Source organism: Cetorhinus maximus, unplaced genomic scaffold, assembly GCF_964194155.1.
Source record: "Cetorhinus maximus unplaced genomic scaffold, sCetMax3.hap1.1 HAP1_SCAFFOLD_353, whole genome shotgun sequence".
Classification (NCBI taxonomy): Eukaryota; Metazoa; Chordata; class Chondrichthyes; order Lamniformes; family Cetorhinidae; genus Cetorhinus; species Cetorhinus maximus.
The window spans coordinates 46,592-74,306 of NW_027596299.1; the positions used below are offsets into that span (position 1 = coordinate 46,592).

The following is a 27,715-nucleotide window of genomic DNA, read 5'->3' on the forward strand; positions in this document are numbered from 1 at the left end:
AACAGGAAGGGTGAGGAGAGACAGCATCAATATAAATTGCTGTGGGGAACAGGCGATATTTTGGAATTAGTTAAATGGCTCTTCAGAGAGATGGCATGGACATGATGGGCTGAATGTACTTCTCTGCTGTAATCATCTATAATTTTATACCGACCATATTAACTTGTGCATAGGGCCGTTCGCCATAGCCGAGTGGGTAAGGCGATGGAGTCCAAACCCATTGGGTTTTTCCGCTTTTCATTATTCCTGCTTAAACTCTGTTTCTACAGAGTTAATTATCGGTTACATTGAATCAAGTCCATCCAGAAACTCGGGAGTTATCCTATTTCCGTTCACTCCTGAAAACATTCACGAATCTTGCAATCGGAAATGGAACAGAAACGGAGCCAGGTTGGTGTCAGGCATGCTTTCTGGGTGTTTTGTCTCTTCTTAGAAACAACCGCTTGCCCTCTGTCACTCTCGGTGTCTTTGTCTGTGTGTGTTCCTCTGTGTGTGGTTCAGTTCCTCATTTTTACCATCCAAACATTATTCACCTTATTCCTGCGGCTTCATATTAAGATGGTCCAGAGAAAACAGAAGCGCTGTTTTAAATGATGCAAGAGGACATTTATTTCTGTTTCTTTTTGAGTGCAGGCTGTTCAGCTACTAAATGCCCGGACGTGACAAAACGGAGGATGATTATATATTCTCATTCAGTGCCAATGCCGGCCAACGTAATGGTTGTTTCTGCTCTGACTGTGGTTGAGTGGCCGAGTACACTGAGCTGCTGGTCAAGGTTCCTGTGATTTGGGCTCCACTCCCGCGGTTATTAAACTTTCCGGTGGTTTTCTTTTGAGACACTTCCTAAAAATGCTCCGTGCGGCGGGCTAATCTGTGCAGTGTTGCATTTTGGTTGGGAGGATGGGGAGGGGCAGTCGAAGTTGGGTTAATGGCAGGGACTGAAAATCCTTTTTCTCTGTTACTCCCTGTATCCATTCTATTATTTTATACAAACAACAGTTCGATTTCACTAAATAGTTGTGGCCAAGTGATTTTAACTGACGGTCTGTAGAATTACTTGTCGGTTAATTGGAATAACAACCGTCCAAATACCCCCGTGTTTCTTATTCCCGTTCATCTGCAAACATTCCCTAAATTCGCAATTGGAAATGGAAGCGTAATTGACCACTCCTGATCAACCAATCACAACTGCTCTTTGACAGCAGCACGCCAGGCCGAATGGCCTCTTACTTGCCGTAACTTTCTATAATTTTATGTTTCCCAATACCACGGATGCTCTTTCCAGGTGATTCTGCCATATTATAACCCAATTTACCGAAATGTACTTTGTTACCTTGTGTCCTGTCCTTCTGAAGTCAAGACCCGGAATGAATTCAGTGAGAGGTTTTCTTGCCATTTCTAGCAGGAGATTCGGAACCAGACCAGTTGAATGACAGTTTAAATGGTGCCAACCCTTCACTGCGGCTCACTGTGTTTTTGAGTGGAGATGATTTCTATTTGTTACAAAGTGCAGGATGATCTGATTAACTGACGGAGCTGGATCCCGATTCCGAATGGTCAATTCCTACTTCATTGCTTTTGTTCTATTTCAGTGGCAATGCTAATGAAGGAGATGATTAATAATTTGCACCGATGTGGTAGCGTGGCCGAGCGGTCTAAGGCGCTGGATTTAGGCTCCAGTCTCTACGGAGGCGTGGGTTCGAATCCCACCGCTGTCAAACATTTAGCAGCCCCATTTGGACAAACACACACCACCGAAAATTGAGCGTCCTGTGCTGCATTTTGTCAAGAAGAAAGAGGAGAGACAATATAAATATGAGTTGCTGCGGGGAAAAGGTAGGGTGTGGAATTATAGTAGTTGAGTTCCTCTTCCAGAGAGTCGGCTTGTGAACGACATGCTGAATGACCGTCTGATGTAGCCGCCTATGATTTTATACAAACATCAGTGACGTCAGTGCAGGTCCTGTGTTCACGGTGGAGTGGATAAGGGGATGGGGTTGGAATCCTGTGGGGTCTCCTCACAGACTTCCAAATCCTACCAGCTCCAGTTCTCCTCATTCCTGATTTTGATAAGGTGCCTATGGAGTTACTTATTAGATTAGTCAAAAAGAAAATGGAAGCATTTGTAAGGGCTAGAAGGCTGGGAACAGAAGAAGCCCGTGGAGAATACAAAGAAAGTAGGAAGAAACTTAAGCAAGGAGTCAGGATGGCTAAAAGGGGTCATGAAAACTCACTGGCAACCAGGATTAAGGAAAATCCCAAGGCCTTTTATACATATGTAAAAAGCAAGAGGGTAGCCAGGGAAAGGATAGGCCCACTCAGGGACAGAGATGGGAATCTGTGTGTGGAGCCAGAAGAAAGGGGAGAGATACTAATTGACTACTTCCCATCAGTATTCACCAAAGAGAAGGACTTAGCGGTCGATTTGTCTAGGGAAGAGTGTGTAGATAGCCTGGATCATGTTGAGATCAAAAAAGAGGAGGTGTTAGGCGTATTGAAGAATATTAAGGTGGATAAGTCCCCAGGGCCAGATGGGATCTACCCCAGAGTACTGAGGGAGGCAAGGGAGGAGATTGCTGAGGCCTTGACAGAAATCTTCGTATCCTCACTGGCTACGGATGAGGTCCCAGAGGACTGGAGAATGGCCAATGTTGTTCCACTGTTTAAGAAGGGTAGCAGGGATAATCCAGGAAATACAGGCCGGTGAGCATTACGTCAGTGGTAGGGAAATTATTGGAGAAGATTCTTCGTGACAGTATTTACTACATTTGGAAGCAAATGGGCGTGTTAGTGAGGGGCAGCATGGTTTTGTCAAGGGGAAGTCGTGTCTCACTAACTTGATCGATTTTTTCGAGGAAGTGAGAAAGATGATCGACGATGGAAGGACAGTGGATGTTATATACATGCATTTCAGTAAGGCCTTTGACAAGGTCCCTCATGGCAGACTGGTACAGAAGGTAAAGTCGCACGGGATCAGAGGTGAGCTGGCAAGATGGATACAGAATTGGCTTGGTCATAGAAGACAAAGGGTAGCAGTGGAAGGGTGCTTTTCTGAATGGAGAGCTGTGACTAGTGGAGTTCCACAGGGATCAGTGCTGGGACCTTTGCTGTTTGTAGTATACATAAATGATTTGGAGGAAAATGTAACTGGGCTAATTAGTCAGTTTGCAGACTACACTAAGGTTGGAGGAGTTGCAGATAGTGAAGAGGATTGTCAATGGATAGAACGGGATATAAATCGGTTGGAGACTTGGGAGGAGAAATGGCAGATGGATTTTAATCTGGACAAATGCGAGGTAATGCATTTTTGAAGGTTTACTACAGTCAGGAATTATACAGTAAATGGCAGAACCCTTAAGTGCATCGACTGGCAGAGGGATCTGGGTGTACAGGTCTACAGGTCACTGAAAGTGGCAACGCAGGTGGATAAGGTAGTCAGGAAGGAATATGGCGTGCTTGCCTTTATTGGCAGGGGTATTGAGTATAAAAGCTGGGAAGTCATGCTGCAGCTGTATGGAACCTTGGTTAGGCCACACTTCCAATATTGCGTGCAATTCTGGTCACCACATTACCAGAAGGCTATGGAGGCGTTGGGGAGGATGCAGAGGAGGTTTACAAGGATGCTGCCTGGTCAGGAGATTATTAGCTATGAGCAGAGGTTGGAGAAACTCTGATTGGGATTGTTCTCACTAGAGCGACGGAGATTGAGTGGCGACTTGATAGAAGTTTACAAAATTATGAGTGGCATGGACAGAGTAGATAGTCAGAAGCTTTTTCCCAGGGTGGAAGAGTCAATTACTAGGGGGACATAGATTTAAGGTGAGAGGAGAAAACTATAGAGGAGATGTGCGGGGCAAGTTTTTTACGCAGAGGGTAGTGAGTGTCTGGAATTCGCTGCCAGAGGAGGTGGTGGAAGCAGGTACGATAGTGGTGTTTAAGAGGCAGCTTGACAAATACATGAATAGGATGGGAATAGAGGGATACGGACCCCGGAAGTGCAAATTATTTTAGTTGACGGGCCATGATCGGCGCAGGCTTGGAGGGCCGAAGGGCCTGTTCCTGTGCTGTACTTTTCTTTGATCTTTGTTCTTTTATTTTGTTTGGAAAAATGCGGAGAGGCCATGCAAATATAAATTGTTGGGAGGAAAGCGGGGTGTGTGGAATTGGTTGAGTTGCTCTTCCAGAGAGCCAGCACAGAAACGATGGGCCGAGTGACTTATTTTGCAGCCATCTCTGATTTGATAAGAACACATTTGATCTCGGAAGCTGCTGTTAGTCGTGGCTGAATGTTTAAGGTGACGGATTTGAAATCCATTGGGGTTTCCCCCTGTAGGTTTGAATCCTGATGACTACAGTTCCCATTATTCCTCATTTTAATCAGGTGCCGCCAACCTCATCCCTGCGGCTCCTGTGAAACTGACAAGGCGACACACGGCAGAAATTCATCACTGACAGTAACTGACACACATCAAATTCTGCCGCTTTCATGTTGCATCTTTTAACTCCCTGTTCTCCATCTCAGACATTTCCAGGTCTATCAAATGTCATCCACTCGGGACTTCAACCTGTACCTCGTTCTACTGAATATGGTCCATTTTCCGTACGTTGTAGCTAGTAGGTGTCTCCAAAGCTCAGCGTTTGGATTGCTGGCCTTGTAAACCAGGGGTCATGCGTTCAATCTTTGCTGAGGTCTATGTTTATCCTTCAGCTGAGAATACCAAATAACGTGGAAATCTGAGAGACTGCATAAGAAGAAAAAATAAAATGCTGCGGAGAAGCATTTTGCTTTTAAGTTAAAATACTGCAGATGCTGGAAATCTGTATTAAAAACAGAAAATGCTGTAAAAGTTCAGCATCTGTGGAGAGAGAAACAGAGTCAATGTAACTGTTCTTCAGAGCTGAAGAGAAGCAGAAACGTGATGAAAGTTATACTGTTTGCGATGGGGTGGGGGGAAGCAAGTGGGAAGATCAGCGATAGGTGGGGGCTAAGGGGGGATTGACGATGATGGCAGGGGCACAAGACAAAGGGAATGTTAATGGTAGTGGAAAGGGATAAAAAACAGGTGCCGATTGTGACTTAAAGGTAAGAAAGCAGAATGTGTTAATACAGAACAAGGATCAGCACTCTATGAAAGAACAACGTAGAGCAAATGACAGATGGCCCTTTAGGGGCCTCCCTCCTCACCTTCCAAGGGCCCAAACACTCCTTTCAGGTGACGCACCTCTTCACTTGCACTTCCCTCAATTTAGTCTACTGCATTCGCTGCTCCCAATGCAGTCTCCTCTACACAGGAGAGACCAAACGCAGACTGGGTGACCGCTTTGCGGAACATCTTTGGTCTGTCCGCAAGCATTACCCAGACCTCCCTGTCGCTTGCCATTTCAACACTCCACCCTGCTCTCATGCCCACATGTCCATCCTTGGCCTGCTGCATTGTTCCAGTGAAGCTCAACGCAAACTGGAGGAACAGCACCTCATCTTCCGACTACGCATTTTACTGCATTCCGGACTTAACATTGAGTTCAACAACTTCAGACCATGAACTCTCTCCTCCATTTTGACCCTTTTTAAAATCCTTTTATAAAAATGTATTTTTATTTTCTTATTTTTATTCATTTATTCATTATTTCATCCCCCCTTTTAAACCCCTTTTCTATCATTTTTCCCCCAAGCACCGCCCTTCCCCCCTACCCCACCCTCAAAGGGCCATCTGTTACTCCTTCCATGCTGGTTTTTCACAAAGTGCTGACTCTTGTTCTGCTATTCACACATTCTGCTTTCTTATTTTTATGCCACTATCAGCACCTTCTTCAGCCCTCACCACTACCATTAACAGCCCATTTGCCTTGTGTCCATGACACCTTTGTCAATCTCCCCTTAGTTCCCACCTATCGCTGACCTTCTATCCAGCATCACCTGCTCTACTCTCCCTGCCCCGCTTCAGCAGTATAAATTCCTTCACTTTCTGCTTTCTTCAGCTCTGAAGAAGTCATAGGGACTCGAAACTTTAACTCTGTTTCCCTCTCCACCGAGTCTGTTAGACCTGCTGAGTTTTCCCAGCATTTCCTGTTTCTGTAATATATAAGAAGTGACTGGCTAACAAAATACCAGGCGGAGAAAAATGCCACGAAGTCTGAAGCTACTCACTTGGTCGTAAGAATAATTTTAAAAAACAACAAAGCAGATCATGTTTGAAGAGGTGAGAAAGTTGTGCTGATGTTCAAAGTGACTTGGCTGTGCCTGTACAAAGAGCACAGAAAGTTGCATCAGTCTCTGCAGCACAATTGGTCAGCGCGTTCGGCTGTTAACTGTTAAGTTTGGTGGTTCGGAGATGAAGCCGTTGGTTTTCCCCCATCAACATTCAGTGTTACACAGATCCGGGTTGTGAATGGCAGCAAGAATATTTTCCACAAATGCTGCCAGTTCCACTGTTCTTCAATGTGTTTCGATTCAGGGAATTCTCGGCGTGTGAAGCAAATGTGATAACCACTAGGCTACAAAAGCTACACGCAGCTCCTTGCAGAACCACCTGGAATATCAAACTGTGCTGTCTTAGTGCACTTCAGAACCTTGTTTTGTGGAAGTCCAATTCGGCTGAAAACCTGAGCCACGCGACAGAGAAATTGATCTAACATTAGAATCATCAGATGACACAGCACATCAGCAGCTCATTCAACACTTCACACATGTGCGAACAACTTACAGCAAATCCGCCCCCATCTTTCCCTCTTTTTTCCGAGCCATGCATTTTTCAGAATATCATTCAAAACCTGGAGAAGTATAAATGTCACATGGTTTTGAGATGATGCATCCAGTTACTATTTAACAACAAACGGGAACGATACAACCTTTCCTCACACTTAATTCTGTTAATGCTTCTATACCTTTTCGAGCGGGGAAACTTTCCGTGTGTGAGAGACCGTCATCCCTATTACCCTACACAAACCCTGCAATGTAGCGGGGAAACTTCCCGTGTGTGAGAGACCGTGATCCCTATTACCCTGCAATGTAAAGAGCCCAATTTAACACACAGAAGACAGAGTTGGGATTTTTTAGGTTGGAAATACGTAACTAATGGAGTGCCACAAGGATCAGTCTAGGGCCTCAATTATTTCTTAGCTATATTAATGACATGGAGGAAGGGCAGAGTGTAATTTATCCAAATTTGCTGACGATGCAAAAGTAGGTGGGAGGACAGGTTGTGATGAGTACATAAGGAATCTGCAAGGGGGTGTAGATCGGTTGAGTGATTGGGCAAAAACTTGGCAGATGGAGTTTAATGTAGGAAAGTGTGAGGTCATGCACTTTGGTAGGAAGAATCAAAAAGCAGACTTTTACATGGAGAGAGACTCTGAAAAAGTGCAGCATAGAGGGATCTGGGTGTTTCGTGTATGAAACACAAAAGTTAGCAGGCAAGTGCAGCAAGTAATTAAGAAGCAAATGGAATTTTGGCCTGTATTGCTCGGGGGCTGGCGTTTAAAAATAGGGAAGTCGTGTTACAACTGTACAGGGTGATGGTGAGGCCACATCTGGAGTACTGTGCACAGTATTGGTCTCTGTATTTAAGAAATGGTATACTGGCATTGGAGGCAGTTCAAAAGAGATTCAGTAGCCTTATTTTTGGGATGAAGGCGCTGGCTTATCAAGGACGGCAAAACAGATTAAGCCTTTATTCATTAGAATTTAGAAGAATCAGAGGTGATCTTATTGAAACGTACAAGATTCTGATTAGGCTTGACAGGTTAATGTCGAGAAGATGTTTCTACAAGTGGGGGAATCTCGAACTAGGGGGCATAGTTGCAGAATAAGGGGGCACTCATTTAAAACTGAGATGTGAAGGAATTTCTTCTCTCAGAGGGTAGTGAATGCCTGGAATTCTCGGCCCCAGAGAGTTGTGGAGGCTAGATCACTGTGCGTATTTAAAAAGGTGGTAGATAGATTTTTTAAATATCGGGGAGTTGAGGGCTATGAAGGGCTGGCACAAAAGAGCTGGGGCAGATCAGCCATGATCTTTTTGAATGGCAGGGCAGGCTTGAGGGGCCGAATGGTCGACTCCTCCTCCTTTTTCTTACGGTCTTATGTTAGTTTGAAACGTGTCTCTGGTGAAAGGGGTCGGAAATAAAAATAAAAGGCACAGGTAACAGAGATAAGCCAGGTTGTGAATCTTCTGAGCAGCTCCCCAGGTAATTTCATGATTAGGATTCGGTGCTTTCACCACCGTGGCCTGGGTTCGATTCCTGGTGAGGGAATGATAATTTATTGACCTCGTGCAAACTTTTTAAATGAGTCTGAATAATTTCCTGATTAAAAGCGAGAAATGCAGATCACCTCTTCCAGAATCAGTGGCGTGAGCGCTCGAGTTTTGCATCAGAGTTGGAAATGTCATCCGGTCGCAAGCGTTCGGGAACAAACACAGAGGGGAAGATAGGGATTGAGAGAATGGCTGTGATAGGCTGCAAAACATTGACTATCGAGACGGTAGTGCAAGGGAAAATGTAGGGGTAATAGGGGAGATTTTACTGTTTACACTGACACAAATATCTCCCAGGTCTGGTTCCAAATCTCATGTGAAATGGAAGAAAACTCCTCGCTGAATCTTCCACTTCTGAGCTGCACCTCCTTCCAAACATTGCAAACTCCTCCTGCATCTTCCATCCTGATATTTTTCTCTGCAACATTTTGATATGAAACTGCACATCTAATGTGAATAATGTTTGTGATGGTAAAAATGTATTCAACCCCTCGGGGAACTGAACCACATTGACACACACAGAGGAACACACACAGACATATACACCGAGAGTGGCAGAGGGCAAGGGATTGTTTCTAAGGAGCGACAAACACCCAGAAAGCAAGCCTGACACCAACCTGGCTCTGTTTTTGTTCTACTGTGACTATAAGTTTCATGAATGTTTTCGTGAATGAACGGAAAGAGGAAAACCCCCGAGTGCTTGGATTCATTTTAACCGAGAGACAGAGTTAAAACCAGGAATAATTTGAAGGGGGAAATCCCGATGGATTTGAACTCCATCATTAGATCCACTCGGCCACTGCAGCTGACCCGATTGCCAGTTAATGTTGTTGGTATATAAGATGGCTGCAGCAGAGAAGACGAGCATTCGGCCCATCTTCTCCATGCTGGCTGTCTGGAGGAACAACTCAACTGCCGTGCGTTCTCTCAAAAGCAATTAATATTTGTATTGCCTCTCTTCCTTCTCCCAGTTAAAATGAAACCCAATACACACCCGCATTCACTTTGAGCTGGCACTTTTTTGTGAGAACAGAGCATTGAAAGTGACCCACAGGTGAACCACCTATAACTTTGGCAGCGGTTCCACAGAGACTGGAACTTGAATCCAGCGCCTGAGGCCGTTCGGCCAGGTTACCTCCCTCAACCTGCTGTTTCCCGTCGCCTTGATGGTATTTCCACTGAAATCGAATATTAAAAACATCAAAAAAGGAGCAGGAATTGACCATAAGCCCCCTCGAGCCTCCCCCACCACTTAATAAGACTATATCAGATCCCTAACCTCAACATCAATTTCCCACCTAATCCCGATAGCCCTTCATTCCCTTAAAGCCCAAAAATTTATCCACCTTAACCTTCAATATGCTCATCGACTGAGGATCCACAGAGTTCTGGGCTACATAATTCCAAAGGTTCACAAGACTTTGAGTGAAGGAATGTCTCCTCACCTCAGTCCTAAATGACTGGCGCCTTATCCAGAGAATGTGAGCCCAGTTCTAGACGCTCCAGCCAGAGGGAAACAGCCTCTCAGCATGTTCACTGTCACTCAGGAATCAATCCATTGAACCTTGGTTGCACACAGATAGCGGGTGAATGGAGGGAACAAAGACCACAAGAGTCAACAGAGATAGAGACACAGACAGAGAGACTGAGAGAGTGAAAGAGAGCGAGGCAGATATACAGTGACAAAGAGAGACAGATAAAGACAGTGGGGTAGACACGGAAAGGAACAGATACACTTCACCATTCCATATGATTGTTAACTTTGATTGACAAACAGAAAGAAAGAAGAGAAAGAAAGACTTACATTTAATAAAGCCTTTCACCAACTGAGGGCAACGGGTGGCGCTTTAGAGCCAATGAAATCTTTCTGAAGCGTAGTCACTGTTGTAGTCTAAAAGCAGGGAAAGTTTGATAAAAATGCTGATTCAGTAGATGACAAAATCCGATCTTAAGAAATCCATCTCAATGTAGAACCTTTCTTTCTATATATCTAAACATTTCATTGTTTGTTTGATGCCGATTCAGAGGATGTAAATCTGCAGCTGAATGAATAAATATCACCTCGAATCCCTGACGAAACAGGCACAAAGCATCCCGTTTCTATCAGGTCATCTCTCAGCCTTCTCTTTTCTAGAGAAAAGAGTTTCAGGCTGCTCAGCCTTTCCTGGTGATTATAACCTATCCGTTCCTGGAACATTTGAGGTTGAGCTTTTATTTTGCTCCCATTGTTTAGAGGACCAGCCACAACTACGTGGTTCTCCAGTCCCTCCCCCCCTCTTCCTATTGGTGCGGAGCTGCCGTCAATCACTTCACGGGCATTGTTAGCCTGTGCAGTGCGGAAACCCTTGAAGATGGGCGGGGAGGATTCAGAAACACTTGTTGGAGGCCGCAATCCCCCGATAAGAAGCTGCAGCTTCTGTGTTACAGCTCTGGGGCTTTTTGCTTCATGTGCAGGCATATTGGGGAAACAACAGGAGGTGGGCGGAGCTTCAGACTTCCAGTGACCAAGGGAGAAAATGATTGATTCATTGATTTTATTCTCACTCTGCGCATAGTGGCTGGAGAACTGAACGCAGCCAGAGTTGAGGGAGGGAGAAAACAGGGAGTGGAGGAAAGAAATGGTGGAGATGGTGTGATGGGTTGAATTTTTATCCTGAATTTACAGTGATTAATTCTGTAAACTGTTTTTATTGGGTATTTGGGGAGGATTTTCAGATGTGAAACTCAAAAATAAATACCTTGGTCGGCTCACTTGATTATTCAGAACATAATTATCATCCACCTTTGAATGTGGAAGGGGAAATGTGTGGTTGGTCTGTCTGTGGGAAAAGATTTCAAATGTCAGTGCGACTGGAAAAGCATTGAGACACACACACACCTACAGACATACACTTGAGAATGTTCCAGTGTAGTGGCTGGAAAGGGCTTTAATTAGTTGCACAGTTTGAAAACAAACATCACACCATTCACATCGGGGAGAAACTGTGCATGTGTTCTCTGCATGGATGAGGATTCAATTGATTGTCCAACCTGCGGAGACAGAAGGACACCAGTACCATGAAGAACCCATGGAAATGTGAGGACTGTGGGAAAGGATTCAATTATCGACATCTGCTGTAAATCCATTGCCACAGCCACACTGGGGAGAAGCCGCACATCTGTTCCATGTGTGGGAAGGGATTTGCGAAGCCTGCCAGCCTCATGCTACACCAGCAAGTTCACACAGAGGGGAGACCGTTCAGTTGCTCTGTGTATGGGAAGGGATTCACTCATTTAGTCAGACTCATGTTACACTCGTGAATTCACACTGAGGAAAGGCCCTTCAGCTGCACACCCAGTGGAAAGGGGTTCAAACGTTCTGCACATTAATGCACTCAGACTGGGGAGAGGCCAATCACCTGTTAGGTGTGTGGGAAGGGATTCACTCGGTCACAATATCTACCAAAACACCAGAGAATTCACAAGTGGCTGCAGGAGCTGTGTTCTGCTGTTATTGCTGCTGTTAATTGTGTCCAGGATTGACCAGCTGACAATATTTAGTTTATTTTCTGCTTATATTAACAACCTTATAAGCGGTTAGAGTTTAATATTCTGGACCTGTCGCTGATGTTCAGGGATGTGTGCCCTATTATGATACGGCAGGTGTTATTTGCCAGGCTGACCAAATGCACAAGGGAAACGATTTTGCGATTTATATTTAATTAACAAAAGAAGAAAAACTTAAACATACACACAAGATTACAGTTACAGTTATAACAGATCCCAAAATTTCTACTTAACCAATCTCCCAACTATACATATCCTTTAAGGCAAAAGTCCAAGTAGATTCCAAATTTATTGAGTCATCCACCATAATGACCACAAGCATTCACTGGACAATGGACTTCCACAGGCTTTTAAAACAACTTTGGTTACTGGAGCAGCAAACTTCTGCGGGGTGGCTAGAGGCTTCCACCCTCCACCCCCCCCCCCCATCCCCCCCACCCCCCAAGCCTGTTTCACACAGTTATCTTTCAATATCTCACACAGCCACACCTCACACAGCCTTCCATCCTTCTTTAAATATGTTTCTTCCTCTTGATTTGTAAATCCCGTTGTTTCCACTTGTCTTCAGAAGTTACTTTTCCTAGAATATAAAAAAATCTTTCATGTTATCATTATGGCCAGCACTTTTGGAGAAAAATCAACGTAAGGACCTTGCCTTATTTATCTTGCCACTTGCCAGTTGTGAACATCTTCCATATCCCTTTGAAAATCCAGCACTTCTCCACTTACCTAAAAATGCAAATTTCATTCACATTGTACCTGCTGACCTCACCCTCGTTTTACTCATCTCCATTTGAAATGCTTGTTTTACACCTATCTTCTTTGATCATTTTAACCTTGCTGTCTAATCGTCCCTAGTTTAATTAAGTTAGCCACACACACAGAACCATACAGACGTGCAAACAGAAGCCTGCTTTGAATTATCCGACAGTGATATTAGGAAAAATAATGCTGGTACTTTGGCACCTCAATCTTTATGGGAAAATGAACCATCATAATTTTAGAAGAAGTTTTCATTTTCTCAACCCACCTTACATTGCTTACTATACTTATCTATATGCACGGAACTATTACGTGCATGTACATGACAACATATACAAATCATTTGAATCAACAGAGTCCAGTGTCCACGCATCAAATGTCCAATTTCCTTTGAACTTTTAACTCTTGACAATGCATCCGCAATTAAATTTCCTCGCCCAGTCACATGTATAATCTGTAAATTAAAAGGTTGCAGTAATAAACTCCATCTGAACAGTCTTCCACTTCGGTCGCGAAATTTGTCCAGAAATGTTTAAGATTTGTGGTCTGTATAAACAATATTTTCCGAATAATTGCTTGAAACATAAACCTAGAAATGGTGCAATTCTTACACCAGACCTAGAGTCTCTTTTTGGATGGTTGAGTATCTTTTCTGATGTACATTCCTCTCCCATGAAAAATATCCTACCTGCTTTTCAATTCCTGTTTCATATTCTTGTAACAACGCAGCACCAATACCCAAATCACTTCCATCAATTGCCAACTTAAACTTCTTGGCATAATTAGATGCTTCCAAAACTAGTGTAGTCGTCAAAACAGTTTTCATACTGTCAAATGCATTCTGACACTTCTGTGTACATTGGAATTTCTTGTTCTTTTTTAGTAGTTCACTCAACGGAGCAACCACTCTGCTAAAATTTGGTACAAACGTCCGGTAAAATCGACCCATGCCCAGGAATCCCATTTTGTTAGAGGCACTTGGAAATTCTCGATGGCATTTACATTCATATCACATGGGGTCCACCTGACCATGTCCAATGGTATGGCCTAGTTATGTAACTTCCGCTTTTACAAATTCACTCTTAGCCAAATTCACCACCAAATTAGCCTCTTGAAGTCGATCAAACAGTCCTTTTGGATGTTTTAAATGCTCCTCCCACATTTGACTGAAAACTACCAAGTCGTCAATATAAACAGCATAATTGCTCAGTCCTGCAATTACTTTGTCAGTCTCTGAAATGTTGCTGGTGCATTCTTCATACCAAATGGCATGACTTTAAACTGATATAGTCTATCTGGCGTTACAAAAGCCGATACCTGTTTTGCTCTTTTCGATAACAGTACTTTCCAATATGTTCACTGCAAGCCCAACTTTTATGATAAACTCTAACTGTCCCACTTTATCAATACAATTTTCCAACCATGGAATAGGATATGAATTTGCTTTTGTCACTGCATTTAGTTTTAATCCACACACAGTCTTTGTGTTCCATCTGTTTTCAGCACCATCACAATAGGTGAAATCCAATTACTGCAACTAGACTCTGTGATGTCATTCTGAAGCATGAATTCGATTTCTTTCTGCACTTGAGCTAATTTTACTGTTTTCAATCTATATGGGTGTTGCCTCATTGAAACTGAATCTCCCAAATCTACGTCATGTGTAGCTAAATTTGTTTTCCCCAATTTATATGTGGCTGCAATCGCTTTTCTGAATCACTTTGACACTTGTCTGGAAGGTAACTGAATTTAACATTTACATTTTTAATTACCTCCTCATTGTCCAATTTGAGTAGAAGAAAGTCAATTTCAGAATCCTTCATTTTTACCTCTTTCTCTTATCTATCACTACTAATACCTCCTTTTGGTTATCTTCCCGGTTAAAGGACTGTTTAAGCAGATTTACATGACACACCCTCTGCTTCTTTCTTCTATTTGGAGTATAATAGCTTACTTCAGTCAGTCTCCTTTCAATCCTGTAAGGCCCACTAAACCTTGTCTTTCATGGTTCACCTGACACAGGTAACAATCTGGAATACAATCTGCCTCTGCTTCAGATAGTTCCTGGACAGCTCCTTTTTAAAAACACTATCTGTGATCTTTCCCCTTAATTGAAAAATTCTTGATAGGAATTCGATTTGAATAAAATTATGAACTTTTACTTCAATCATAAACTGATCTTTCGTGCAAAATCTACAATTCAGTGCCTGATTAACGTCTCCAATTAGGAAGTGCTGATTAATTCTTGCTGACAAATCTTACTCACTTGTACATTCTTCACAATGACACCTCCACGATGAAAGTAAATTATCAAGGAACGTAAACAAAATAGTGAAATATTTTACAGTTACATCAATAAAAGCTTCATCAACCAACATTGATATTGCTGAATCTTGGAAGTCGCTGAGTTCAATAATTTCTGACACAGGAGCAGCAACATTTGGGAAAGGTGGAACCCACAACAAAGACTGGTTTGAGACCCACTCAGCAGAGATGAATCTGTCATTGAAGCAAAAATCAAAGCCTACCTGATGCACAACCTCAACTTAACAGGCCAAAAAATTACACTTGCATGCGAAGGCTGGAAAAATAGCAGCGGTTTTGAATGAGTACTTTACATCTGTCTTTACAAAGGAAGAATTTGCTACCCATGCCACAGTGAGAGAGGAGGTAACTGGTACACAAGAAGAACTTAAAATTGAGAGGAAGGAGGTGTTGGAATGGCTGTCTTTACTTAAAATACATAATGTATCAGGACTGGATGAGATGCATCCAAGGGTACTGAGGGAAGTGAGAGTGGAAATTGCAGAGGCACTGGTGATAATATTCCAGTCTTACATAGACAGGGGAGATGCTAGAGGACTGGAGAATTGTGATTTGTACACCCTTGTTCAAAAAGGGGTGCAAAGATAAAGCTGACATCTACCGACGAGTCAGTTTCACCTCAGTGGTAGGGAAACTTCTGCAAACTAAGTATGGGATAAAATCAATAGTCACTTAGATAAGTACAGGGTAATTAAGGAAAGGCAGCATGGATTCATTAAGGGAAAATCATGTTTAGCTAAGTTTCTGGAGTTTTTTAAGAAGGTGATAGAGAAGGTTGATAATGGAAACGATGTTGATGTGCTGTATATGGATTTTAAGAATGCATTTGATACAGTGCCACACGACAGACTTGTGAGCAAAATTCTGGGTCATGGAATAAAAGAGAAAGTAGGCACTTGGATAAGAAAATAAGAATTTGCTGAGTGACAGGAAACAGAGTAGAGATAAATGATTGTTTTTCAGATTGAAGGAAGGTTTGTAGTGGAGTTCCCCAAAGTCAGTGTTGGGACCCTTGCACTTCCTGATATATATTAATGACCTAGACTGTGGTGTGCAGGGTATAATTTCAAAATTTGCAGATGATATGGAGATTGGAAATGTTCTTAACTGTGATGAGGATAGTCGATAGTCTTGAGCTTCAAAAGGACATAGACATGTTGGTGAATTGGGCAGACAAGTAGCAGATGAAGTTCAATGCAGAGAAGTGTGAGGTGATTCCTTTTGGCAGGAAATATGTGGTGGGAGAGTATAAAATAAAGGGAGAGCTTCTAAAGGAGGTGCAGAAACAGAGGGACCTCAATGTATAAATACATAGGTAATTGAAGATGGCAGGGCATGCTGAGAGACTAGTTGATAAAGCATATAGTATCTTAGGCTTTATTAATAGGGGCATTCAGTACAAGAGTAAGGAGTTCATGTTGAACGTGTATAAGACACTTGTTAGGCCTCATCTGAAGTACTGTGTCTAATTCTGTGCGCCATACTTGAGGAAGGGCATGAACGCATTGGAGAGGGTACACAGGATATTCAACCAGAATGATTCTCAGGATGAATAACTGAAGCTATGAGGATAGCGTTAAGAGGCTGGGACTGTTTTCCTTGGAGAAAAGGAGGCTGAGAGGAGGTTTGATAGAGGCATTCAAGATCCAGAGGGGTATGGACAGGATAAATAGTGAGAAACTGCTCGCACTCAAGAGAACATCAAGAACTAGAGGGCACAGATACAAAATGATTGACAAAAGGAGTAAATGTGATGTGAGGATTTCTTTTTCCCCCAGAGGGCGGTTGGAGTCTGGAACAAACTTCCTGAAAGGGTTTTGAAGGCAGGTACAATCGATGTATTCAAAGGGGAATTGGATGGCTATCTGAAAAGAGAGAATGTGCAAGATTACTGGGATATGGCAGGGGAGTGGGACTAGGTGGAATGCTATTTCAGTGAGCCAGTGCAGACTCTGTGGGCCGAATGGCCTCCTTCTGCACTGTAAAGATTCTATGTTTCTTTGATACTGTGAGCTAGAACATGGTGTAACTTGAAAGTAGCCAAGACAGTTGTGTAAAAGGCAGGGAAATACTGTGTAAATAAACACTGGAACAGCCCACGTCAAAAACCCAAACTGCCTGTGACAATGGAAATCTACCTGTTGTGTATGATGGGATCAGGAGGGCGCTTGGTCCGACCATCATCAAAGTTGCCCCCTGAAATCAGCAGATGGTGAAGTTCTCATCGACAGAAGTAAACAAATGTCCCGCAGGGGTTAACACAACTGTGAGCTGTACTCCCACGAGACAGACAACTCCCAGTCTCTGCTTGACACTGTCCTGCAGCTTCCTGCCACGGTTGAGTTGGGCGAGGAACCCTCATCAGTTGAGCTCGAAAAAGCCATTGATTGTTTAGCAAGCAGAAAGGCACCCGGCAAGGATGGAATTCCAGCTGAACTGCTCAAACCCAGAAAGTCCCATCTACTGTCACAGCTTCATGAGCTCCTCCTTCTCTGTTGGAAGGTAGGATCCTTTCCACAGGAAATGAATGATTGAAGAATGATAACAATATAATAAAAGAAAGGTGACAAAGGAGATTTCCACAACTACAGGGCTACCTCACACCTCAGCACAATAGGGAAGGGTCCTGATCAAAAGACTCCATCTACTTGCACACTGAGTGTATCCAGAAGCACAGTGCCGTTTCTGTGCTGGCAGATCTACAGTGGACATTATCTTATCCATACACCAGTTACAAGAGAAGTGTACAATTGGGATTTAATCTAAAATGCTGCCAGCTTCTGTGCTGAGAAAAGTGAAAGTTTATAATTACTGAGTGAAAGTAAACCTTTAAGTATGAATTACAATGAACTTGTACAATTGTAAAGGGCATCGATAAGTTTGATTCCTTAAAGATAAGCTTCAGCTTTGAGGTTATGTTTCAGAGCTCACAAGCTGTGGGAAGCTCCACCCTCTTTAACTCTTCTGTTCTCAGAAGGTCGAAGCTTTTGTTTACCTGTGAAAGGTAACTTTTTAGTTTTTTTCTCCTTCAGTTTAATTACAGTCATTTGGAAAGGCGTCTGAAGAAAGAATAAAGAACACATTTGGGAAAAGCTGAGAAAAATGCCAAGAGAATTGAAAAATCAAAGATTGAAATGGGGTTTGGTTCATCCTTGATCTGAAAATGAAGTTACATAAAGTTTACACAAGTGTGCACATTTTGAGAATGTTTCTTCAGCCCCTTTGCTAACAAGCTGAGAAGTTAACCCTTTCCACTGACAGCCTGGTGACAATTTAAACTAAAGGCTTTGCTTTTTAAAGACTGGCCTTCATTCCATTTGTTGTCATTCAGGACAAAGTGTCTGTGAACGGGAGATATGAGAGATATCTGCATTCTGATTACATTTATATGTAATTCTGTCTCTGATCTACAAACACCATATTATCTGAATTTTAAAGTTGACAGTAAAGTTCCTCCAATGCTCTTAAATGAAATTAAATTGTAATTAATGGGATGTCCAAATTAGAATAAAAGACAGAGAAAATCGCACCACCGATTGGAAATTGGAATCTGTCACTCTGGGTTTGTTCAAGGGAATAGATGATCTGGATCACGTACATTCTAATGAAAGTCAGAAAAGTGGAGATGAGACGAGTACATCGAGAGTTTTCTCTTGTATCCTTGCTTCTGAACTTTAAAAAAATGCTGAATCTGATAGTCTGCCCACTACCTGAAGGCATCAGAACCATGCAGGAAGAGATAAGCAAAGATCTTCAGGAAGGCACCAGCTTGATCTTATGATAAGATCACTTGAAAGTCCAAGAGTGGGCTGTATCAGATGGTACATGGGGCATGCTATTGGGAAAGCGGTGTGAGTATGCAGATGTGATAAGTTACATGCGGTGTAACTAACATCTGGAGATCCATAGTGACCCTGCACGGAAGAACAGGCCCCAGACATGCTCAGCTACTTGACAACAGAACATGCCTGATTATTGTGGCCAGTAGAATGAGACAACATTTTAAATTATCAAGACATCGAAATATACACCATACAGAAACTGAGTTTCAAACAATCTAGACAGAATTAAACACACTGGTACCTATGAGAGGGAGTAAAATTAATGTGAAGAGAGAAATAGAAGCTGTATTTAGAAAATATCCACAAGGAGAATGCAGGTGAACAGAGAGCTGGAGAATCTTTAAAGTCCGTGCATGAAATTTTGTTTGAACCAGGTGTATTTATAACATGCCAATAACATAGATTGTGTGAGATGATCGGCAAGTGGGGAGGATGAATCTAAGATGATAGTTATCATATTTTAGTGGAAAAGTTTTGACATTTACTCTAGGTGGCAGCTCAAGGGTTTGAGTTGCTGATTCTGATCATTCTAGTTGCTTTAGTATGTTATGAACAGTTTGTCATTAAGAAACTAGGAAAACAAGCTCGGAGCTTAGAAATAGTGAGGTTAGTCAGAAATCAGTTGTGAGAAGTCAATAAGGATATTCCCTTCTCAAGGTGGGGAGATCTGTGAGAAAACACTGTCTAATAACCTCATAAAAACTTCGGAAATGCATTGAATATTATAGGAATATCTTTCTCCCTCTCGCTTAGGTACAAAGCTTCCTGGCTTGACAAACATAGGACAATACATCCCAATGTTACCTCATAGGAATGGACTCAGTAGTTACAGAACAGAATTTGTAGTGGTGACTGAAGACAAGGGCTTTGATCCTCCAATTTTTAATGGGAGGAAATTTGTGCTCATCCAGTACTGGATGTGGGATAAGCAGTTTGATAATTTAGCAACAGTGGGGAGGAATGGTGGTGAGGTAGGGCTGGGTGTTGTCAGTGTACATGTGAAAACGAACGCGGTGCATTTGGATGATGTCACCTAGTGGCAGAATGAGGATGAGAAAGAGCAGGGGCAAGGAAAGATCCTTTCTTTTAGGATGGGTCAGGATGGTGGATTTAAAGGTGAGAGGGACAGTACCAGAAGGGAGAGAGAACCATTAACCATCTCAACTAACATGGAGAAGTTGGATGGTCAGAAATTTAGTGAGAATAGGGTCAAGGGGGCAGGAGGTGGGTCTCATGGACAAGATGAGCACTGAGAGGGCATGAGGGGAGATTGCGGAGAAACTGGAGAAAGATGTGGGTTCAGGGCTCAGACAAGGGGGAACCTTAGAGACAGTTTGTCCCAGTCGGCTAGTTGAAAGGAGGGAAGCAGCAGAGGCAGCTGATCGGATTGTCTCAATCTTAGTGACAAAAAAGCTCCATGACCTCCTCACACTTGTTGTTGGAGGTGATGATGGAGGAAACAGGGAGAGGGAGAGCCCTTCAAAAGGAACTAGCTTGTATTAGAGAGATTAAAGGGTCTTGACACATGGTGAGTTTAACACAAAGCTGATTTATTTGACTTTTATCCAGATTATCAACCTATATAACTGACCTGGAGTTTATTAACATCAGCAGAAAGAGACCCCAGTGTGGATCCGCTGGTGTTCAATGAAGTGAGATGACCACCTGAACCCAGTCCCACAGTGAGAGCAGCTGAACGGTCTCTCATCAGTGTGAACACGTTGATGGCACATCAGTTCACCAGAACTTTTAAAACACCTCCCACAGTCTGGGCATTTAAAAGGTCTCTTATCAGTGTGGACTCGCTGGTGTGTCTGCAGGTTGGATGACTGACGGAATCTCTTCCCACACTCAGAGCAGGTGAACGGCCTCTCCCCAGTGTGACTGCGTTGATGAGTTTCCAGCTGAGATGGGTATCTGAATCCCTTCCCACAATCTCCACATTTCCACCGTGTCTCCCCAATGTGAATGGTGCTTTTTCCTTCCATGTTCAAAATCCGATGATATTCAGGTGACAATAAATTAGGCGACTCGGTCAGATCCTGATGTGATGTTTGGTTTCAGTTTCCTGAATGAAAATATTCCCCTTCTAATGCCCTGTGAAATTGATTTAAAACAGAAAAAAGGGAGTGAGAGAGAACCCACAAAAACACAAAGACAGGTTGTGAAATTGAGCTGGATGAATCTGGGAATTTGTGGGGCTGGCACTAGCTAAAAGTGACCATAAAAGCTGCCAGATTGTCATAAAAATACAACTGCTTCACTTATGTCCTTCAGGGAAGGGGACCTGCCAACTGGTCTCAGCCTACACAATCTCTGGCCTACAAGGGTGGAGATGGAGGGAAAGGTGGGAGAGGCAGGGGGTGAGGGGATATCTAAACACAAGAACTTTGACAAAATCTCTAGATACTTCAACCTCCACCACCTAGAAGGACCAGGGTGGCAGGTGTATGTGAACACCATCACCTCCAATTTCCCCTCCAAGTCACACACCATCTTGACTTGTCTGGATGAACAGAAATTTCCTCAATTTCAATATCGGGAAGACTGAAGTCATTGTCTTTAATCTCCTCTATAAACGCCACTCCCTGACCATCAGCTCTATCTCTCTCCCTACCAACTATCTGAGGCTGAACCAGACTGTTCATAGGAACAAGAACAGGCCATACAGCCCATCGAGCCTCCTCTGCGATCAAAGTATTTTTCCCACATTATCCACATATATCCTTATGTAATTGCTCAACCTGTCATCCATTTCTTTGTTCCCTCTAGGCTTAACTATCCTAACACCTTCACATTCAGCTTCCCTGTAATCCAAAACTCTGCTTACTCGCACCAAGTCTTGTTCACCCATTACCCCTGTACTCACTGAATACAAAGGCTCTGGGTTAAGGAGAACCTCAAATTTAAATTGCTCATAATTGTTTTCAAATCCCTCCATGGTCTCTCCCTGCCTACCTCTGTAATCTCCTCCAGCCTAACAACCTTCCGAGATATCTACACTTCTCTAATTCCGACCTGCTCAGCATTCCTGATTTTAACTGCTCCACATTTGGTGTCTCCCCTTCAGTTTCCAAGGCCACAAGCTCTGGAATTTCCTCCCTAAACTTCTCCACCTCACTTTCCTCCTTTAAGATAATTCTTAAAACCTACCTCGTTTAGTAAACCTTTGTTCATCTGCCCTGATATCTCCCCATGTGGCTCGGTGTCAAATGTTGCTTTCTAACTTTCCTGTGAAACACCTTGGTATGTTCCATTACATAATAGAATTAATTAATTACCATTTCAGGGTGGGCAGAATCTGATGGTCAATATAGGTGCCAAAGTGGAACAGAAATGGACTATAGCTCAGGAAAAACAATTCCTGAAAGATACTGTGGGAAGATAAAGCTGGTGAGCCAGCAGCACATGGTCAGGGGATGGGCAGCAGTGGAAACCTCATTTAGACACAGTTGGCAGAAGGAACCATTAAAATCCTAAACATAGTTAAAATACACTCGTAATTAGTGACAGAGAAAGTTAGACAATGGCAGAGAGGTGATCAGGGAGGGTAGAGGTGAAACAGAGCAATAGATGGACATGGATTCAGATCCACTGTAAAGGAATCACACCAGCCCCAGAGTCGTGAAATCTCTCCCAGATAACAGAGCGTAGAACTAAAAACTTTAAATTGTAAATGAATAATCAAAAATACTCAACCTGAAACAATTTCAGTTTTTAAATTTAAAATCTCCTGCTGGATCCTGCAACTGGAAAGATATCAGAAGTACTGGAGTCAGAGAAAAATCTCCCAGTTGAGGAAATACCCGGGGAGCAGGGTGATGTCACCATGTAATTGTCGATGTGCGATGATGTCACAGTGTAATTGTTGATGTGTGATGATGTCACACACACAGACACAGAACATCTGGGTCTGTGCAAACCAGTGATCACCACACATTATGAAGGATGTGAGGGTCCTTGAGAGGGTGCGGAGGAAGATTTACCAGAATGGGTCGAGGGATGAGGGATTTTAGTTTTCAGGTTAAGTTGGAGAAACTGTGGTTATTCCCCTTGAAGCAAAGTGGATTGAGGAGAGATTTGATAGAGGAGTACAAGTTTATGATTGGTGTAGTTAAGGTAGCTAAAGAAAAACTGTTCACATTATTTTATCGTACAAGGATTACAGGACACAGATTTAAGGTTTGGGGCAAGATCTACAGGGGAGAAGTGAGGAAGAAATTTTACACAGTGAGTGTTAATGACCTGGAACTCAATACTGACGTTCTGAGACCGATAATATCCAGGTTACGACGAATTGAGTGACTCTGTCAGATCTTGATGTGATGTTTTATTTAAGTTTTCTTCGTCTGCAAATCCTTCCCATTTAATATCCTGTGAAAAGGAGATTATAGAAACATCCATCCCTGTCAGCCCAGGATAGAAATGCACAACATACTCTCCTCCTGCTACTGGACCAGGATAACCGCGCCTGCGCCCTGCTGCACAGCCGCTTCCCCCAGGCCGTGCAGAGGGAGAGATCCAGCCATTTCCGGTCTGTTCGATGCAAACGCAGAGCCGTTAGTTTCTTATTCAGGGTATGCAGCCTTTATCGAGTGTTTATGAAGCCTCCATTCCTGCCGCCCACCCACTAACTCTGTTTTTCTGCTGCAGTCGCCATTTTCCTAACCGCTCTCTGTGGCGCCGGTCACAGGACAGCACCGCACATGCTCAGGCGGGAGACCGCAATGCGCGTGCCAATCACACTCCGCTTTGCGCATGCGTATAGCACTGGCGCAATGTTTAGGGCACATTCTGTCCCGATCTGAATGCTGGGTGAGAGGTCCGCCATTGGAAGGCGATAGTCTTGCATGCAAAATTAGGCTTTATCATCCAATGACGATTGGAGTCATGGGGTCAAGCTATAAAAGTAAGGAAAGAGTTCATGTTCTGAAGTTGTTGAACTCAATGTTAAGTCCGGAAGGCTGTAATGTGCCTAATTGGAAGATGAGGTTCGTCCAGTTTGCGTTGGGGTTCACTGGAACATTGCAGCAGGTCAAGGATGGAAATGTGGGCATGAGAGCAGGATGGTGTGTTGAAGTGGCAAGCGACAGGAAGGCCTGGTTCATGCTTGTGACAGACCGGATGTGTTCTGCAAAGCAATCACCCAGTCTGCGTTTGGTGTCTCCAGTGTAGAGGAGTCCACATTGGGAGCAGCGAATAGAGTGGACCAAATCGATGGAGAGGCAAGTGAAGCGCTGCTTCACCTGAAAGGAGTGTTAGTTATTTTTATTTTGATTCATTTTTATTTTCATTCATTTGTTCATTGTTTTATCCCCTTTTCAACCCCCTTCTTACCCCATTTTCGATCCCTTTTCCCCCACCCTACCCCCATAAGGGCCATCTGTTCCTTGCTCATATTGTTCTTTTCAGAGTGCTTAGCCTTGTCCTGTCATTATCACATTATGTTTTCTTACCTTAATGCCACCTTATGCACCTTTTTAGCCCTTACCACTACCATTAACATTCCCTTTATCCTTTTGTTCATGACATCTTTTTCCAACCCTCCATTGCCACAAGCTGTCGCTGGCCTTCTACCCAGCTTCACCTGTTCCCTCCCACCTTAAACAGTATAAATTTAATTACATTTCTACTTCCCTTCAGTTCTGAAGAAGGGTCATATGGACTCGAAACGTCAACTCTATTTCTCTCTCTACAGATGCCGTCAGACCTGCTGAGGTTTTCCAGCATTTTGTTTTTGTTTCAGATTTCTAGCATCTGCAGTATTTTGCTTTTATATTAGGAACCCCACCACCAACAGACTTCAATCAACAAGACAAATAAATATTGAAAACTCACCTCTTCACTGATACTACCTTCCCTGCTGAATATCAGCTCAGTTTACTTCACTATCGTTTAACATCCATAAACAGTCTCCGAAGAGATTACCAAAAATTGCTAATGCTGACTTTGTTGCAAGTCACCATAGCGGGCTATTGGGAAAATTTTTCAAAAAGCAATAATCACACCTCAGTTAAACCCCATTGGCTGCAATACTATCACTGCGCAAAGTGAACAAAGCTTCCCCGGACAACTGGTGGTCTATCAAACACAAACTGTTCACACTTGTGGTGAGTAAAGTGAATTGATTTCAGTACATTGCACATTCTCACCTGAGATTGAGTTTATCAGTTATAAATTATTTGCTAAAATTACATCAGCAGATTGAAGCATTATTTATCAGCCTGAATGTTGAAATGAGAAGGAAAGAATTGTGGGATGGGAATATATTAATCTTCCCTATGATACCTTGTGAAGTGAAATGATGTCCTGTCTACAGGGAGCAGGTGTCCGAGCTCCCCTGTGGGTAGTTTAAACGTTTGTGTTAACCCACTCTAACATAACTAAAAGTAACACTATTTTGAACATTATTTATAAAAAATAATTTTACAAAACTCTGGACACAGTAGTAGCTCCTTGTGCATTGGACGCAATTCAGAGTCAGTGAAGGGGAGTGGGAGCAGGGAGAAGAGAGTTTTCTGTTTCATGTTGACGCATTGTACCCAGTTCAGACTCAGTGAAGGGGGTGGGCGGTGAGGGAGGGAGGGGGAAGCGCAGGGAGAAGAGAGTTTCCTGCTTCATGTTGACACATTGTTGGGAACGGGACAGAGCAGTCCTGATGAATCATGCACCCCCAGCTGCTGATGCTGCTGTGTACTTCCAACTTTGTTTTTTACTTTTAAATTTCAAAATTCATCTTCTGCAATTATCATTTTTACAGACCCGTATTTTAATTGATTCCAGCCTTGTTTTCAAGGTGATTAATACTTTTTTTTGTTTTATGTATTCATAGATGGAATGTGAGACAGCATTTATTGTCCATCACTAATTGCCTTTGAGAAGGTGGTGGTGACCAGCCTTCTTGAACCGCTGCAGTCCATGTGGTATAGGTGTACACACAGTGCTGTTAGAGAGGACTTAATTATGATACAAATTAATTTGCTTAATTATTATAGAACCTTTCAGAGCCAATAATTAAACCTGGTTCAAAGAAATTAAAGCAATATGTTACTCAAAGGGTACTGAAACAAGATAGTTATTCATGTGGTGATGTTAAACAATACGCTTTTGTTTAATTGATTTATTAACCTGCGTGTGCTGCTCCACCTGTGTTCTCCAACCCATCTTTTGAAGACGCCAGATGACCAAAGACAGCAATCAAATTTAAATCAGCAACCTTGAATTTTATATTCACCCCCTTTCAGCACCAGGTGAGTTTTTTTTTGCTGTGCTACATAAACTTCACAAAATCCAAAGGAAGACATTTTATTAAATGGAGGTGACTTCCATCCCATCTTAACTGGATATCCTTAATTATTGTTCACGTGTCCTCTGAAGGCTGAAGAACATTTGTAACATTTAACTGTTAAACTGGCCTCTGAGTTTAAAATCACTGCTGTAAATGGTGAAATCCAAATAAGGTGACAGTTGTAGCTGTTTGTAAATATTAGGCTCCAGGTCAGTAGCTGGAATTGTTATTTTAAGATTTTGTATGAGTAACACATTGTGACATTCATTGTGTGATGTTTGACGTGTAACGTATGGACACTGGTCCAATAATTTATGCATATTTGTAAAGTTAAATACTGGTCTGTTTTATAATGAGAGGTGCAATGACCACATAGTGTTCGATTTCTTATTTTGAATGGAAAGGTAGGGCTGTTTTCAGGATATGCTGTTTTTGTAAATCTGGGACAACCGTACGAGTAATCCAGAGGCCCAGGCTAATGCTCTGAGGACACGGGTTCAAAACCCACCATGGAAGCTGGTGGAATCTAAATTCAATTAATAAATCTGTAATCACCAGCTAGTTAACAATGAGACTATCATCGGTTTTCGTAAAAATACATCTGATTACACATGCCCTTTAGGGAAGGAAATCTGTCATCTTTATCTGGTCTGACCTACATGTGACTGATAACCACAGAATCTGAACGGCACAAAAGGAGGACATTCGGGCCATCGTGTCTGCACCAGCTCTCCAAATGAGCATTATGACCAGTGCCAGTGACCTGCATTTTCCCTGTACCCTTGCACATTGTTACTATTCAAATAATCATCTAATGCTCTCTTGAATAAATAAGATAAATAAAATAAGGATACGAAAAAGTGCTCAGAGCAACTGATTTTCTGATGGTAATTTAACCTGGAATCACTGTGTGTGATGTTAACCTGTTAATAATGAACACATTCCCATGACATCCCAGCTTACCAAAGTCTGTCCCAATCCATATGAATGATAAATGGATTCTCAGAGCAACGGGAAACTAATTTATTCATGAAGCTTCATGTACTGTGCACAATATTTCATGCTGCCATTTATGCATTGATGCATTTTTGACATCCAAAAGTTTCAGAAATATTATCAAATAGAATCAGACTGTCACCTCCAACAAGTCCACGTTGGTGTTTAGATTCCCCAACAGAATTAGTCCTAATCTCACAGGCCCGCCAAACCACCACGATCTTTCTCCCCCTGTCATTCACTCACCTTCTTAACCTGTTCTTCTATGTTTCCTTGGTCTCTGCTTCAATCACTGACTCCGTTAATACATTTCATAGTCTCCATGTAGTAAACAGCTCATCCAGCTCAGGAATAGAGACCAAATGTTCAAGTGTCTCTCCCTAGCTGTACTTCCACACACGAGGCAGAATGTCACTGACTGAGCTGGATCCTTTCTGTCCCCTCAGCTCCATTCCTACCGTGTGGAGCTGAACAACAACAATTTTCACTGATTGACATTTAACCCAATAAAACACCGCAAAGCACTTGACAGGAAGCATTCCCAAAGTTTGATTGTGACCCACCCAGAAGGAGATATTAGGATGGGTGGCCAGGAGCTTGATAAAAGGGGTAAGTTTTAAGCAGCATCTTAAAGGAGGGGAGAGAGTGACAGAGGCAGAGAGTTTGAGGGAGCGAATTCCATCATTTGGAGCCTCGGCAGCTCA

General features: G+C 42.7%; 1 protein-coding gene, 1 long non-coding RNA gene and 2 other non-coding genes across 4 annotated transcripts in view; 2 read left to right on the forward strand and 2 right to left on the reverse strand.

Moving 5' to 3' along the window:
* The window catches only part of LOC144673366 (uncharacterized), a gene marked incomplete at its 3' end in the record, with an annotated part of 120,207 nt that overhangs the window by 45,569 nt on the left and 46,923 nt on the right, over positions 1 to 27,715 (reverse strand). The window contains 2 exon segments of the mRNA XM_078535251.1: positions 20,558 to 20,769; positions 23,166 to 23,263. Of these exon segments, the coding sequence (XP_078391377.1) occupies positions 20,558 to 20,769; positions 23,166 to 23,263 (310 nt within the window).
* On the forward strand, positions 1,637 to 1,718 carry trnal-uag (transfer RNA leucine (anticodon UAG)). The gene has a single exon. It is a non-coding gene; the product is annotated as a tRNA-Leu (tRNA).
* On the reverse strand, positions 24,640 to 24,780 carry LOC144673368 (U4 spliceosomal RNA). The gene has a single exon (XR_013574299.1). It is a non-coding gene; the product is annotated as a U4 spliceosomal RNA (small nuclear RNA).
* Positions 24,713 to 26,761, forward strand: LOC144673360 (uncharacterized). Its single transcript, XR_013574295.1, has 3 exons — positions 24,713 to 24,837; positions 25,901 to 25,977; positions 26,638 to 26,761. It is a non-coding gene; the product is annotated as an uncharacterized LOC144673360 (long non-coding RNA).